Raw genomic sequence first — 15,480 nt, forward strand, 5'->3', positions numbered from 1 at the left:
CCATCTCTGCTCTCACACAGGCTGTGCCACCTCTCCCACACCCCTGAGAACCCCAGCAACCTTTGCCAAGGCAGATTCCAGGTTTGTGCCTTACTGAGGTGGCCAGTTGGCTCAGGAAGAAGCCTTTTTTACAAAAATCTTTGCTATTTGCCTAAAGCCAACAGCAGGCTTTGGGACCAGGAGCCAAAACAACCTCTAAATCTGCCTTCCTGAACTCTGAATCCCAGATAAGGCAAACAAACGCTGGACATCCCACAATCACCTGACACCCTCAGCCTTTAGGCTACCTGTTGCTGTGTGGGATGGGGACAGGCTGTGGAAGTCTCTTGTGAAATATTAAATACACTGCTATACTTAACAGGTGTGGTGCTCTGTGGCTAACACAGCACATGGTGCAATGGACACAGGTAAACCATGGAAAATCAACACACCAGAAATCTCTTGCACAGTTCAACTCAGCTCAGACTTCCCCCTCAATGATTTTTGCTTTGCTTTTAGTGAAGATGTGCAAGACAATTTTTTCACAACTCAGAACAGGTTTTTATGTTTCACTGGTTCAGGAAAAAACCCACAATGCAAGCATGAAGTGTTTGAGATGAAACAAGGATCAGTGCAAGATGGACTTCCTCAGTAGTGTACAGACACAAAGAAGATGACCAGAGGGCACTAGAACTGAAACCCAAGTGCACAGGTGAATTTGCACACATGATTAGAGCAAAAAGCATAATTTTAGCTATGGATAATATATGGCCTGTTGCACTCACTCTCCTGTGCTTTCTTGCCACATGGTCCCAAAGCCATCACCCTTCCTTCAGTCAACTTCCGGGGCAAAGGAATTGAACTTCCAGACAACACACACTTCTGTATTTTCAACAAAAGTTCAGGATGGAAGTGGCACAAATGTTGGGAACTGTTGTGAACTGGCAAAGCTCTGTGGGGAAGCTTATGTTCTCTATTCTCTCAAGAAAATTAAAGCCTTGCCCATGTGGAAAAGGTGGGGAAAGGTCAAACATAAACATAGGAAATGTGTGTCCCATTAGGAGAACAGCAGTTCCCAATCACTCTCAGTTGCAGGATGAGACTCTGCAAGTTGTATGTTGCTGCTGGGGGTGTGGAGGCTGAAAACCTGGCTGAAAACAGAACACTTGGGAGCTCTTCCAAAAGGTGAAAGGGAGAGCTGTGGAAGAGGTTAGAAGTTCACTTCTGCAGATGTAAAAGGTTTTCACAGAAGAACCTGGGTTACATTCACACTCCTGGAGAAGGGTTGAACTAGTAACAGAAGAAAATTACTGTTCCAGCTGATAGATCCACCCTGTGCTCCTCTCAGAAGCTGCTGCTTCTCTGGCAGCCAGTCAGCACATCAAGCTTCCCTGAGCCACTGCAGTAGTTTAAATCACTGCAGTTTATAGCTGGCATTTTACAGCCTGTTAATAAAGGCACTCTGAGTTTACACTACCTGCCTTGTAAAGTCTGTGCCTCAGAACAGAAGAATGTAAACCACCCCATGAACAAGGCAATAATCATGAGACAGTGTTAGCTCCTACAGTGCAAAACTGACAGGGGTATTTTTTCCATACTTACAATCCACTTCTCACCCACACAGACTGGGTGTAAAAATGAAGGTCCTCATTCAAAACAGAATTGACTGGTTCACTGAAGTGCAGCTCTCTGCCCTTGCAGCATTCCAGGCTGAACAGACTAATGGAAGGCTCAGCAAAAACCTGGGGGAGGAAGGAGGGAAAAAAAAATCACAAAGTTTTAGTAGGAATAGTCCAACTTCAGTTGTTAGATATGATGATATGATGCAGACATTGGCCAACTTCAGTTGAATTTCCTACAATGCTTTTGTGGGGTATCTTGTGCTCCCTTAGCAAACATAACAACAAGGGAAAACCCCAAAGCACACAGAGCTAAAACAAACTTCATTTATCAGCAGCTTTGTCATCAGTGTAGTGCCCCACTGACACAGGCCAGGCACAGAGTCACCAGCGATGCAGAGGCCTCTGTTTGGAAAAACTCATTTTAAGCCAAATTGTATCATCAGGGCCTTGACTGCTTCTCAAAAATCCACTTTATTTACTTATTGATGGAACATGCATCTAAATAGTGAGTCAAATCAAAGTCTATTGTCCACAGACTTCAATTAGCTGTAGTTCACTGCAAACATTTTAAGGAGCTACAAATCATAAAAGGTCAGAAAGGTCAACTAAAAAGTTCTCAGTGTTTTTAACAGACGTTCCTATTTTTTTTTGTCAATCTTGAAGGAAGAGCATAAGTAAATTCTATAATTTCATGTAGAATTGAAACATTTTTCACTTAATGTCCTTTTCTACAGTTGACTGCCTATGAAAGCCAATGAAATGATCAGTTTGCAAGAAAATGTGGTGTAGCTACAAGGTCAGCAGAAAAACAGAGGAAGCAGATTTAAATACACAAATTCCTTGCCCTACTACAAAGAACACTTGTACAATGCTTTCAGCATTTTTAACCTAAAAGCAGAAGTAAAAGTACTTGCAGTTTACACCTGGAAAGGAAGAGGGAACAGCTCTGACTAACTCAATGAGCTGCCTTTCCAGGAAAGGCACGTTCCTTTAAGAGATGTTACCCTGAGATAGCTGGCTCAGGCAAAATCTGGGATTTCTCCTGCAGCAAAGACATGGCCTCAGGTGAAATAAATGAAACAAAATCTTGAATTAAAGTTGACACAGGCACTGAGTAATTAAGGGAAATTAATTCTCATGTTTGAAGAGGCACATGTAGTGTAGGGAAATGTCTCTGAAAAGCTCAGGGGTGTGTCAGGACATATGAATTTGCCTGACACTGACTCAGTGCAGTTGGTATGCAGCTGGTTGGTCAGTCTGCCTCAGAGGTTGCCTTCCTCTGCCAGCCAGTGCAGGGAGAGCCCAAGTCATGCAACACTGCAGGGACAGCTCACTGAGACATTTGGAAGAAGAGCTTGGGATCCTCCACTCAGAGAGATTTTTAAAGCCTACTGTACTCCCAGAATCTAATGTTACACATTAGAAAGAGATTAAAACCCATAACATTTTTATTTTGGAATGTCAGCTCTTCTGCTGGATGGGGTGGATCAGATTGACAGTGGGTGGCTAAAGGCTCACTTTGAAAGCCAGAGCAGCAGCCTAGTGCAGGCAGCTACTCCTGAGGTTGCTTTGCTCAGCCAGGCAGAATCATCACACTCCTGTCTGCAAGAGCCCTGGCACTGCCTTTCACCTAAGTGGACACCAGAAGTCATGTCCAGAACAGGCCCAACAGTTTTCCCAAGTGCATTGCTAACCACGAGAAACATCATTTGGCATCTGTGGTGCTGGACATTACTGCCCAATCCTAAGTATTGATCCTGCTGTTGCAACACTGAGGCTGTTAAGAGACAGGGCTGCTGTACCAGATGGACAAGTCACCTGATCCAGCATATCCATTTATGCACCAGGAACCACAGCAGCAAACTGCTGGAGTCAATTAAAATTATTCCAGCTCTGCTGTGGCTGTGTTTGGACTGAGAGCTCTGAGAACACCCTGTCCAGCTGCTCAGAGTCCCTGACACACACTCCACTGATGGCCCTGATCCCTCTGTCCCAGGGAGACTTCAGCAGAGATCAGTCCAGAAAGAAACCAGGCTGCTGTGTGTGCCAAGCCCTGAACTCTCCTGTTCCACAGCCATATATAGAGCAATGCACTGATTCCTCACCTTCTGTATTCTCTCCTAGGCCAACAGCTGGCAGCAGTGACTTTGGCCTGGCTTTTTTCTCTGACTTTGTTTTCACAGCTCCATGGAAACTAGGAACAGTGAAAAACAAGGTTTGGGGCTAAGCTGTTAGGCTGGGAGGCAGCTTGTTTCCAGCATTTCTTGCAGAATGCTGAGGAGCACTTTCACCTTAAAGGTGTGCCAAAGACATCTATATTTACCCATTCCTATGTCTAGGTCAGCATTACTTTAGCTTCTTTTCAAAGTTATTTCAAGGAAAATACCTGAAATGCCATGCTTTGTGAAAAGCTTGCCAATTGCGAGAATAACGAAACACTATGGAATTTCTTAACATGATTTTTATGTGTGAAGGAACTGACTGCCTTTGCTTAAACCAGCACCAATAACATTTTAAGAGGTTTTGCTTGTCCTGTTTTTTTCATGCAACTGTTCAGAGAGAAACTTCAAGGGATTTATTATATTCAAGAGGTCAGTGATTAAGGAAAGCTATATTTATATAGCATTTCAAGATATGAGCAGCCTTGTGAACTGTTAAATACACTGCTACACTTTACTTAACAGGTGTGGTGCTCTGTGGCTAACACAGCTCATGGTGCAATGGACACAGGTAAACCATGGAAAATCAACACACTAAAAATCAACATACCAGAAATCTCTTGCACAGTTCAACTCAGCCCAGACTTCCCCCTCAATGATTTTTGCTTTGCTTTTAGTGAAGATGTGCAAGACAATTTTTCACAACTCAGAACAGGTTTTTATGTTTCACTGGTTCAGGAAAAAACTCACAATGCAAGCATGAAGTGTTTGAGATGAAACAAGGATCAGTGCAAAATGGGCTTCGTCAAACACAAAGAAGATGATTGGAGGGCACTGGAACTGAAACCCAAGTGCACAGGTGAATTTGCACACATGCTTAGAGCAAAAAGCATAATTTTAGCTATGGACAGTTTTTCATCACAAAAGTTGTGAGAATTTTTACTAATAAAGCACTTTAGAAAAGGGCCCATCCCAAAACATATTTATTTTTTGGGCCAACTTAGGTTTTGCAAACTTTGCTGGGAAAGCCCAAGAAAGGCAAAGGGAGAAATGCAAAGGGCCAGACCAAAGGCTGAGTGTAACCCAGCTATGGCAAATGATGGTGCAGTGGCCATTGCTGCTTTGCAACCAGCATTTACCAGAGTGTGAAGTGGGGGAGCCTCCACAGCTGTGTTACACCATCTTTGGGGAAATCCTTACTCTCCAGGCTTGGCCAGCTCATCACTTACAAGTGCCTTTGCTGGAGCTGCTCCTGCCTGGCTGCTCCCTTCACTGTGGGATGGATGCCTGGACAATGCAAGGCCCATGGTCCAGTCCCAGCCACACAGAGTGACTCAGTGCCTGGCCCTGGGAAACTGCAGGTAGTTTTTGTATCTGGTTTCCTTATTTGCCTCACAGGAATGCTGGGGAGATTAGCTAACACCTACATTTAACTTAGAGAAGATAATATAGAAATACAACGATTATTATGATTGATCAGAGCAAGAATAAAGAATGCCTCAGAAGAAAAGAGAAAAAAACCCTAATCAAACATAAAAAAAAGCATTGCACAACCCACAGCCTGGATCTCATTTTTGGTTTTAGAAACTAGGAGACTGGTTTAAATTACAGGTTGAAGGTAACACTTTAGAAGGAAAGCTAATTGCTGATTTCAAGAATCCTGGGTATTCTTGTCCATGTAAATCACACAAAATATGACAGAGATTTTTGTCAAAACAACACCTGAGAAAAGGCAGCACCAGAGTTGAACCACCCATTGCAAGATTATCTGTCACAAAAGATTAACCTCCTCAAGCAGCAAACACTGGACAAATGCCCCAACCAGCTACCCTGGCCCTACGAATGGCCCAGCTGTTCCTGCAGCTGAACAAGGGCCCACATTTCCTTTCCATGAATTCATGGCAGAGCAAAAGGCAAGTCCTTGCTGCTACAGGCACAGAAACCTGCACCTCTGCAGCAACTCTGAACCTGTGCTAGGCTTTCCTGCAGGAGGGCTGTTAATAACAATACAACAGCACATTTCATCATTTCATCATTTCTGGAAGAGTGCTTTGGGATTTTTAGATGAAAGGAGATGATGAGAGGCAAATGGCATCAGCATCAATTGTTCCTTCTTTGTACCCTTCTGTTACCCCACAGCTCTTCCTAAATATTCTGAGGATGATGAAACAATCCAACCTGCATTTGAGAAAAATGGAACAGCAGGAAAAAAGCACAGCTAGGGCCTCCTAAAGATTTAGTTTGAGTATTACACACTTTGGAGAATAAGGTATGATGGGAGAGAGGAAACTTCATCAGGAACAGAGGAAATTGGTTGCAAAGATGTGCTGAATTCCTACATGATGCCAGTGCACAAAATATGGAGAAATAACCAAAGTGGAACCATATTAATTTAAATGTCTTGTGAAATGGGAGAGCGTGCGAGTCCAGAGAGTGTGGCAGCATCATGCCATACATAAAAAATGTACTTAAATCCTGACAACTTCACATTACACCAGAGAACACATAAAACATCCCTTCAAGGGCTAAGAGCTAGAATAAAAATTAGCCGACCTAAAATACTGTCACTACAGTGAAATCATCTATCACTAGTGTGAGCCTATTTTCTTATCCAAATAATTTTGCGTTGCTCTGAAGGTGTTTTCTTTTTTTTATATATATATTTTAGTTGGACCAAGTCAGTGATTTAGAAGGAAAATTTTCATTTTGTTATGCAATTAAGTTCTTAGACAAACAAATTACATTTCTGGGAGTTTTCAAAATGAAAATCAAAAGTTTACTTTCTTAAATAGAAAAAAAAAAACTAACTTTTTTTTTCATTTAGTGCAGTTGTTGTATCTGTTTGCAAATAGTTTGTTTCCACCAAAACTGCATATTCTATAGAACAAATGGAAAGTTCCCAACATGGGAATCCTCCACAGTTCCACTTGAAGCAATTACATCTCACTGAAAGGAGAGCAGGAGACAATGCACATCCAGGGCTTGGTGTCAGGGTTAAAAGTTCTCCTTCTCACAAGCAAGCTACCAGGAGACACACCTTAGCTCTGAAATGAGGCTGGTATTCAAAGCTGAATAATGGAAGGGGTTCCCAACACCACAAATGAATTCAATACAGCTACAAAACAATTCCACTTGGGAAGAGGCTTGCAGCTCTCTGGAATGAGCTAACAGAAATGTGCTGTAATAGAAGGGGCTCTGTGCCAAGGACTGTGGACAATGCTCAGAATTAACTGTGGCTGCTCCTGGCCATGACCTGCTGCATGCTCTGGGTCACATCTCTGCCACACCAGGGTCCCCAGCACTGCCCTGGGGGCTCTGAGGGCAAACAGGTGGAGATCAGTGGTATTTTATGCTGTTTAGTGCTTTGAATTTGTGAAATCCAAGGGCTACCATTGGGAAGAGTCAAATAAGAGGTGCAGAAGCAGATGAAGATGTGTGTAAGCTCCCCACACACAGCCTGCCAAACATGCTTCTTCCAGGGCCTGGCCCTTGGGAACCAAAGGCTGCCAGCAGTCTCCTACCATGCCAAACTTCATATTTCCTTCCTTGTGAGATTACAGGCAGGGGGATTTGGATGAGGCCTACTATTATTTGATGTCAAAACTTCACTTGGATTTGGCACGGCAGAGTCCAAAAGCCTGACTTGAAAAGGAGAACTTTAAACTAAAACCCAGGCTCTCAGCAGGTGGGAAGTTGCTGTATTTGTATAGTCTAGTGAAAAGTCCAGCTCTCAAATTTGAGCTGTACATCCTTCCCACCACACCCATGGGTTTGGTGTTTGCATTTGCTTGGGGTTTGGGGGTATTTTTGGGACTTTTTTCATTTGGTTGGTTGGGTTTATTTGCTTTTCTTTTTAATAATTGTTCACAAGTTTAGGTAAAAAGGACTTAATTATGTGAAAAAGCTGAACTGAGGAATCCCGGAAGTCTAGCTCCATAGCAGCTGCATTGAAGGACACATGCCACATAGGCTGAGTTTGTGTCCTGTGATCAGGGAAGGAGTAAGCTGGTGGCCAGTCCTAGAGAGGAGGGGATAGAGAAGCCACTTGCTTCTCTTTTACCAACAGTGTTACAGCTCATCTTTCATGCTTCTGCATAAGAGCACACCAAGATGTGGACGAAAGGCAGAGACATCACACCAAGACTGCAGATTTTTATGTCCTCTGTGCAGGATTACAATGGGATGTATAAAAGGTTGTATCTCTCTTGTTCTGGAGGGCAAAATGCATTCCTGTCCAGCTCCCTGGCCATGGAGGATCTTGTGTCTCACTTGTAAAAAAGAGAACAACTTGAAACCTAGAACACCCAAGAGCAGCTAGAAGTGACTTTGTGCAAGTGTGCACGCAGCCTGACCTGTTCCCAACCCAAAAAATCCCGTGAGCCAAAAAAAACAAACCTCACTCTTTTCCCTAACTGGGAGTTTGTTTAGGGCAAGTACTCACTTCAGACATCTGACAGGGAAAAGAGTTCCGAAATATTTTTTTTTTTTCCCCCAATAAGGTCTTACATATTGAATAGGCTTGAGGGATTTGATTGTAGCAGTTGGGCAGCCACAGGAACTGAGGTCAACATAGAGGCCTTCTTCCAGCACACAGTGATTGTCAGTGGTTTCCCCTTTGTAACACAGGAGCCAACTGCAAGAATAATGGAACAAAAAAGATAAGCTGCTCTAGCTGCTTATTTACAGTATGTTTTTTTCAAGATTAATACTTGCTAAGGACAAAAGGAATAAAAAAATTCTCTTTGTTTTTGTCACACTTTAAGTAAGGTGACTTGAAAGGCTATGCAGCAAAGCAACCAAAGCAGCAAAATCAAATTGTGTGGTACAGAAACCTCAGTTCCAGAGTCAAACGACGTTGAGTGGAATTCAGACACTTCCACTGTACCAAAGTTCTCAAAAATCTGGAATAAATTCTAACTGGAGTAAAAAAGAGAGTCATGGTAACTGTGCAAACCTTCCCCAGGGAGAGCAACATCCACAGTACCAAAACCAATGACATGATGAAAGTTTCTGGGATGCTTAGACAAAGGGTCTAAGACATGATGGAAGTTGATGGGCATGTGTTATGTGCTTTCTGCTGTCTGAAATTTTGTAACATTAAAAAAAAAAATCGTAACACTGAAAATGATGGCATGTAAAACAACAGACACTTACCATCCCCGGAGAACCTTAAAAGAACATGGTATGAATGATGTAAAATCAGAAACTTCTGCTGTGAAATCTACACATGCTCCTTGGAAATGTGTATTACTGAAAGCTTTGAGCTATAAGAACAAAACAAAACAAAAACAATGACTAGAAGGAAAATGAATGCATTATCGTTAATGTAAACAGAGAAAGCTGTTACTCTCAGAGAAGTATCCATTCAATTCACAAAGATACAATTAACTGAATGAATTGTCATTCAAAGACTCTTTTACATTTTCTACAGTTGCTTTATTTTTAGAAAAGTATCAAGTATTTTGTCATCTCTGAATTGGCATAGGACACTTCCCAGTGATGCTAAGGCAGGCAGATTTATCAAGTGTAAGTTCAACTGCAGCAGGAGGGGGCCCAGGCAAAAATGAGAAGAGCAGGACTCAAGGCTGTTACCATCCACCCAAAGTCCCCCTGAACTGCAGCTTAACTCTCAGTACAGCTCAGCAATCCAGTGCTCAAAGCAGGATGGGGAAATGCTGGTCAAAAGATACAGAGCTGCTAATGACAAAGTGCCCTGAAATCTGTGATCACAGTAGTTGCAGGTGGCTTTTCATTTCAAAACTAGCAGGAGGATTTCTAAGGGAAATCAGAAATGTACCACTGGGGACCTCTGAGGTTCAGCCAAGCTGCTTTTATATGTCATGGTAAAGAACTGCAAGTCACAGTGAACAACACCCCACCAGTAAGATGTGATCAGTTCATCCCAAAAAAGCCAGAAGGCTCAAAACGTTACAGTAAAAGTAAAATAGAAAAAAACCAACCAAACAGACAAAAAACAATCAACGTCCCAAAAAACCAACCTCCTCCAAACAAATAAACATAAAGCCCAAATGAACAAAAACACCCCCCCCCCAAAAAAAAAAACAAACCCAAAACAAAGCTAAACTAAAAAAACACACACACACAAACCCTAAAGCCCCCACCAAAACAAAAAGAAACCCTGGTATGATGTAGGCTATGATCTATAGCGAAGACACACAGAATTCTGTACCCTTGAGCTGCCACTGTGTAGCTGAGATGAATTTCATTTGAAAGCCTGAAAGACAGGCTGGAAAAAAATTAAAAATCTAAATGTATCAAAAGAACAGCTCATATTCTGTAATGGAAGAAAAACACAATGGCTGTTGCAAGAGCTACTTCCCCCTTCATGCCCCAAATTGGCCAAGCTTCCTGCCAAAGAAAAGAAATCAAGTGCTTTTGCCAGCATGGAGTGAGAAGGCCAAACATAAGTGTCAGTAAATGATTTTATGGAAAAGTTTAGTCTATGTTTTTAAAAGAAATGAATGTTTCCTGTTAGAAAGAACAAGAAAGGCTTAAGCTGGCCTTGTAGGCTATGGGTGCTAATTGGAGAGCAGGGATCAGCTACAATAAAAAGAATAAAGTGTTAACTGACTTTTCTGTAAATACAACTGCACTAGTATGTCACAAAGCATCTATTTAAGCTGTAATTACACTGTATTTTCTACCCACTCATCTCCAAGCTCTTTACAAAAGGGAATATATATACATACACACTGCCTCTCTTTCATAAGACCACATGCTATGCAAGGCTTTTAAAAAAGATTCTCAAACTCATTTTAACACAGAATTTATCTGGTAATGAATAAGGGTCTTAATTTGACAGAAGCTGGGGTGAAGCAGTGATTCCTCAGTGCAAACACTGCAATTAGTCTCCAACTGCAGTCATCTCCACTTTCTCAGGGTCTGACATCAATGTGTGAGGTTTCGCTTCCCAAAAATCCAAAGGACAGAATATTAAATACAAACACAGGGTTGCACAGCAATTATCTCTGCTTCCCACATCATCTCTGCAAGTCACCTTCTATTGAAAGAAGCTTTGTTCTTGCTGGGCAAAACTTTATTTTAATAAATGAAAGGAATGGCTTTGTAGAGTTGGTTTCTCTTTGCAGAGATTTCTTATACTCTGTGTACTTGGTTTATTAGGAAGCTTGGCAGGCAGAAAAGGTCAGGGCAGTTACTGAGAGATTTAAGAAAATTTTGCTGCTTTTCAATTTCTGCTAAGACACAAATGAAAAAAAGACACACTCTTATAGACAGTGAAAACAGCTCCCTTAGTTCAGCCATATGCTTATTAAAGGTGGGAGAATGTATGATCATTCAAAATAACCAATATATGACTTACTCAAGGGGCAGGATGTTAAAGAATTTGACAGCTCATATGCACCATGCTTAGAAGTTCCAAACTAGGAGACTGTTCCAATCTGGGAGACTGGTTTTCATGTAGAAAACTTTTATTTTACTCTGAATGTGAAAATCTTGATATTTATCTAAAGGCCTGTCTTTTATTTAACCTAAGTGATTAAATGTTTTCTCATTAAAAATAACTCAAAATATCTCCCCTCCTATAAGAACTGTAGTGATATAAAATATGTTATTTCCTCCCTAGCCTCAAGGCATAATCCTGTGAAAACCAGGATGGTGGTATGTCAGGATAGTAATTTTTTCACAAATGGTGTTAAGACTGCTATTAAAGACCACAAGAAGCAAAATACAATCCAGTACATGTCAATATTTAAAGGTGTCTGTGCATATACACACACACACAGTTTTTTTTCATGTTTCTGGAAATAAAAAAGCCTGTAAAGCACAACTTATTGAAGCTTCAAAGGTTTGAACTGGTCTTAAAGGTCTGCAACACAGGAATAATACACTCAAAGAATAGATTTTGGGAGAGCCTGAAAAAATATAAGAATTTGAGATGAAAATAAAATTGTCTTCGGCTGTTTAGACCCCACCAGTTTTATCTAAATTAGTTATTTTTTCTGGTATCATTTACAAAGGCACTCTGGTGAACATACTTGCAAGTCTTTGGATTTGGCTGCAAAGTGCCATGTGAATAGGCTGGGCAGGAAGTCAGTGTTTAAGTTTAAAATAATACACCAATTATGTCTTCAGACAGGAAATATTTCCTGTAGTCCTGGGTTAATCATAAAATGGTAGAATTGGAGAAAAAGGAGGGTGTGGTCCACCTGCTAAGTAACACAATGCACAACATTTCCCATCCAAGCAAGAAAGAAATTGTGTCCAGATGACAAAATACTTAAGTGTGCTGAAACAGAAACACAGAGCTCTAAAATATCTTTTGTCTGGAAAGAAGTCACGTTTCTCAAAATAAACTTTCCCAAATTTGCTTAATTAAAAGCATGTAAGAGAGAGCAATAAAATCACTCAGATCATCACCCATGACAGAAGGAGAGAAAAAGATCAATCAAACAACTCATGCTGGACAAGGGAAGAGCCTTGCTGAGACAGAACGTTGCAGGGAACACAGAGCACACATGGTGATAAACACAGAGCAGGTTTGTGTTTCAGAAAGGTAACTCAAAGGTCTATTAATGGACTATAACCTTATCATAAGGATATGGCCAGTTAAGCTCTGATGTTACTGTAACCAAATGGGAACTTTAAGGAGCAGCTCTACTTGCTTGGAAGACTTTGGAAAGCAGAACTACCAGCATCTAAAATGAAAAAAAAACAACTTCCAGGTGTTGATGCATTTGCAGGTTTGAATGTGCAGTTTTGTTTTCTGCAGTTTATATTTTTATATTCAATTCACAAATAAACATAGAAGTGACAAACTGGATGCAATGCAAAATAATGGAAAGAAAATCTGCCATAAAGAGAAGGATGAATGGATGGGATGGTGAATTTCCAGAAACAAGAGGGAAAGAAGAAGAAAATCAATAGCTATAGAGATCCAAAGTCACTCAAAACCTATAGGACTGCTTGCATTTTTGGGGATAGAGTACTAAAGGGTATGATCCAGAATAAAACAAAAAGCACAACACTTAGCAGACTTTACTTTTATCCATCTGCCAGTATCCTCCATCACTGATCTGCTGTAGCAAGGTGACAATATTGAATTATCACCTGAAATTACTGAGATACCATCTGAAGCAAGGCATTCAACATTAATTGTTAAGTATAGTTTAGCACTAGACACTGTTACGTAATACCAACTTACCAAATGTGGAGGCTCATTTGTCCCAAGGGGCTCCTGCAACAATAAATACATATATACACACATTAGAAAAACCCAACATTAATTACAATTAACTTCCTAGGAGACATGCCAAGTTGCCTGAAATTTGTAAAGTATGAACTCAGGAGCAGAAGAAAAAAAGCTTCCCAGGCTCTTGGCGCAATTCTTTTCTACAATTTCTGCCATGAGCTGCCTTGCCTGTAAGCTTACAATTACCTGCCTGATTGTTCAATGCCTTTCACACAGAGAACTTGCATCAGCATTAATTAGTTCCCATAATGTGCATTAGAGTCCATGTAAATGTCTCTGCATTTACTTTTGAGGCTGCTTCTTGAAAAAAAAAATAGAACTGAAACCAACAGAAGACACCTCTCTCAATGTGTGCTCTTCAAAATAAGGTTAAGTATTCCTTTTGCATTCCTCTAAATTATTACTTATTAATAATGTATTACTTATTATCATTTAATACTTCTGGCTGTAGATTGTCTTTGTTTTGCATTAGGGTTTTGACAATGCTGGCATTAATCTGCTTGGGTGAGTTAGCACTACCTTGGATTGAATAATGGATTAAAAATATTTCCTGTCTTTATTCACTGTATCTAGTACAAATATTTTACCATAAAAGTAAGGGGAAAAATCCAACAGAACTCTATTATGTAACAATACAGTCCAGATAAATTCTCAATTATTTTAAAATACATTATCAATTACTATGCTTTATGGCAAATGAATCTTTCCAGGTCAGGCTATGTATGCAGTTGTCCAAAGGGAAATTCTTCTTATGAAGTTTCCCTGACAATTTTCTCAAAAGACAAGAAAGATCTGTCCATTTAAGTGTTCATCCTGAACAGACTCATTATGCCTTCCAGGAGGGTCTTTAAATTGTTGCAAAGCAAATAGACAGGTTGTTATAATGTGGGCTTTCCTGTTTAATTATTATGGAAACTCTGAACTCCAAAAGTCTTTTAAGGTTTTCCTTAAATTCTGGTAACTCACCAGCTTAACAGGTCGAATTGACATGATGGTTTTACTAGATCCTCCCCAGTCAAAGAAGCATTTGTATTTTCCTTTCTCCAATACATATTGCTCTCCACAGAAATACTTCTGCTGATATGCCACCCACCTGAGGAAAGAAACAAAAATTGAACTGAAAACATCACATTTTTTCTGAGTAGTTTGATGACAAAAACAGCAAGTCAAGCACAACAGAATGTCCACTGGCAGACAGCAGAACATTAAACCTGATGAGAGGCACAAAACTGTCACAACACTTGATTTTCCCTACTTTGACAAACACGAGATTTTGGGTGTCTGCCTTCCCAGAAAATGCACTGTGAGGTGATGCCCTGCTCAGAAATTCAGAGAAAAGACATTTAACTGATAAACTTTTTGAATCTCTCTTAACTGAACCTTTGCCCATTTGGCATCCCCCAGACAGGGCTTTCTTACAGCTTTTCCAGTTGGATTTAGGAAAAACGGTGCAAGAAGAAAGAAGTAACTGAGGAAGGCTTGATGACATTAAGCAGAAGCCTACAACAGCTGGAGGTTCTCCCACCCTGCTTTCTCTCCTGCAATTTAAGAAGAAAGAAACCTCCAACTAGAGGGTCCTTCTATCCCTGCACAGTGGCAGAAACAGACTGGGGCTGGTTAGAAAGACACCTCTAAATCACCCACTTTTGGTGGTGCATTCCTCTCTTATTCACCCAGCACTGAGACTGTTTTATTAGGGATGTAGCAGGGCATGTCCTTACCCATTTCACTTCTGTCACCCATTAATGAATCTGTTTGCTATTAATTTATCCAATGCTTTTTTTTAACCTCCTGGTGCTCTCTGCTACCACAGTCCCTTCAGCAGCAAGTTCCAGAAACTCACTGCCTCTAGTGTAGGAGAAGCTTTTTTACCTTCCCACATCAAAATCTGCTTTAAAGCAAATCTCCAGGTCCATAAAGCATTTCCCCAACATGTTGTCATGCAAGATTCTGTGAACTGTATTAATCTTGTCTTACCACCTTCAGGATTTTGCAGCTCTCATTTGTATCCCTCTTTCCCAAACTGAGTCTCAGCCTTTCATTCTTGCAGCTAATACTCATGAGACACTAATCACCAATCCCTACATAAGCAGTTCAGGCCCCTCACTTCACAGTTCCTGATCCCCATCAGCATTAGGGTAGTTATGACAATATTAATACTGCATTTTAAAAATTACTGTTAAATGTCTGAAACCCACATGATTCCACAGTGTTCTTTGCCCTTAATGTCTTTTATGTTTTAATTTTTATAGTTCTATAAAAGTTTTTTTAATTTTCAGTGTCATCAGTCTAAATTTATTACACAGCACAGCTCATCCTTTTTGGACAGGCTTTACCTGTCCCAAAAATTATACCAGTTCTTAATATATCTAAAATATCTTTTCAATATTACTGCCATGGAACTATGTGACTCCTCTGGGGCCACATCACAAACTTTTTCTATGAACAAGAATGCTCAGATCCAAATCAAGGTGTAGGCATGAAAGCT

General features: G+C 40.6%; 1 protein-coding gene across 2 annotated transcripts in view; it reads right to left on the minus strand.

The window, feature by feature from the left end:
• The window catches only part of CRYBG3 (crystallin beta-gamma domain containing 3), an 80,833-nt gene that overhangs the window by 5,216 nt on the left and 60,137 nt on the right, over positions 1 to 15,480 (minus strand). The window contains exons 14-18 of one of the 2 annotated variants that reach the window (XM_021550174.3): positions 13,959 to 14,085; positions 12,945 to 12,977; positions 8,915 to 9,024; positions 8,267 to 8,393; positions 1,582 to 1,721 (exon numbers count right to left, since the gene is read on the minus strand). In XM_021550174.3, coding sequence (XP_021405849.3) covers positions 1,582 to 1,721; positions 8,267 to 8,393; positions 8,915 to 9,024; positions 12,945 to 12,977; positions 13,959 to 14,085 — 537 coding nt within the window. Of the gene's footprint in view, positions 1 to 1,581; positions 1,722 to 8,201; positions 8,394 to 8,914; positions 9,025 to 12,944; positions 12,978 to 13,958; positions 14,086 to 15,480 lie in introns of both variants that reach the window. The other variant, XM_085590229.1, reaches the window with a different exon arrangement.

Source organism: Lonchura striata, chromosome 1 (genome assembly GCF_050655825.1).
Source record: "Lonchura striata isolate lonStrDom1 chromosome 1, ASM5065582v1, whole genome shotgun sequence".
Taxonomy (NCBI): Eukaryota; Metazoa; Chordata; class Aves; order Passeriformes; family Estrildidae; genus Lonchura; species Lonchura striata.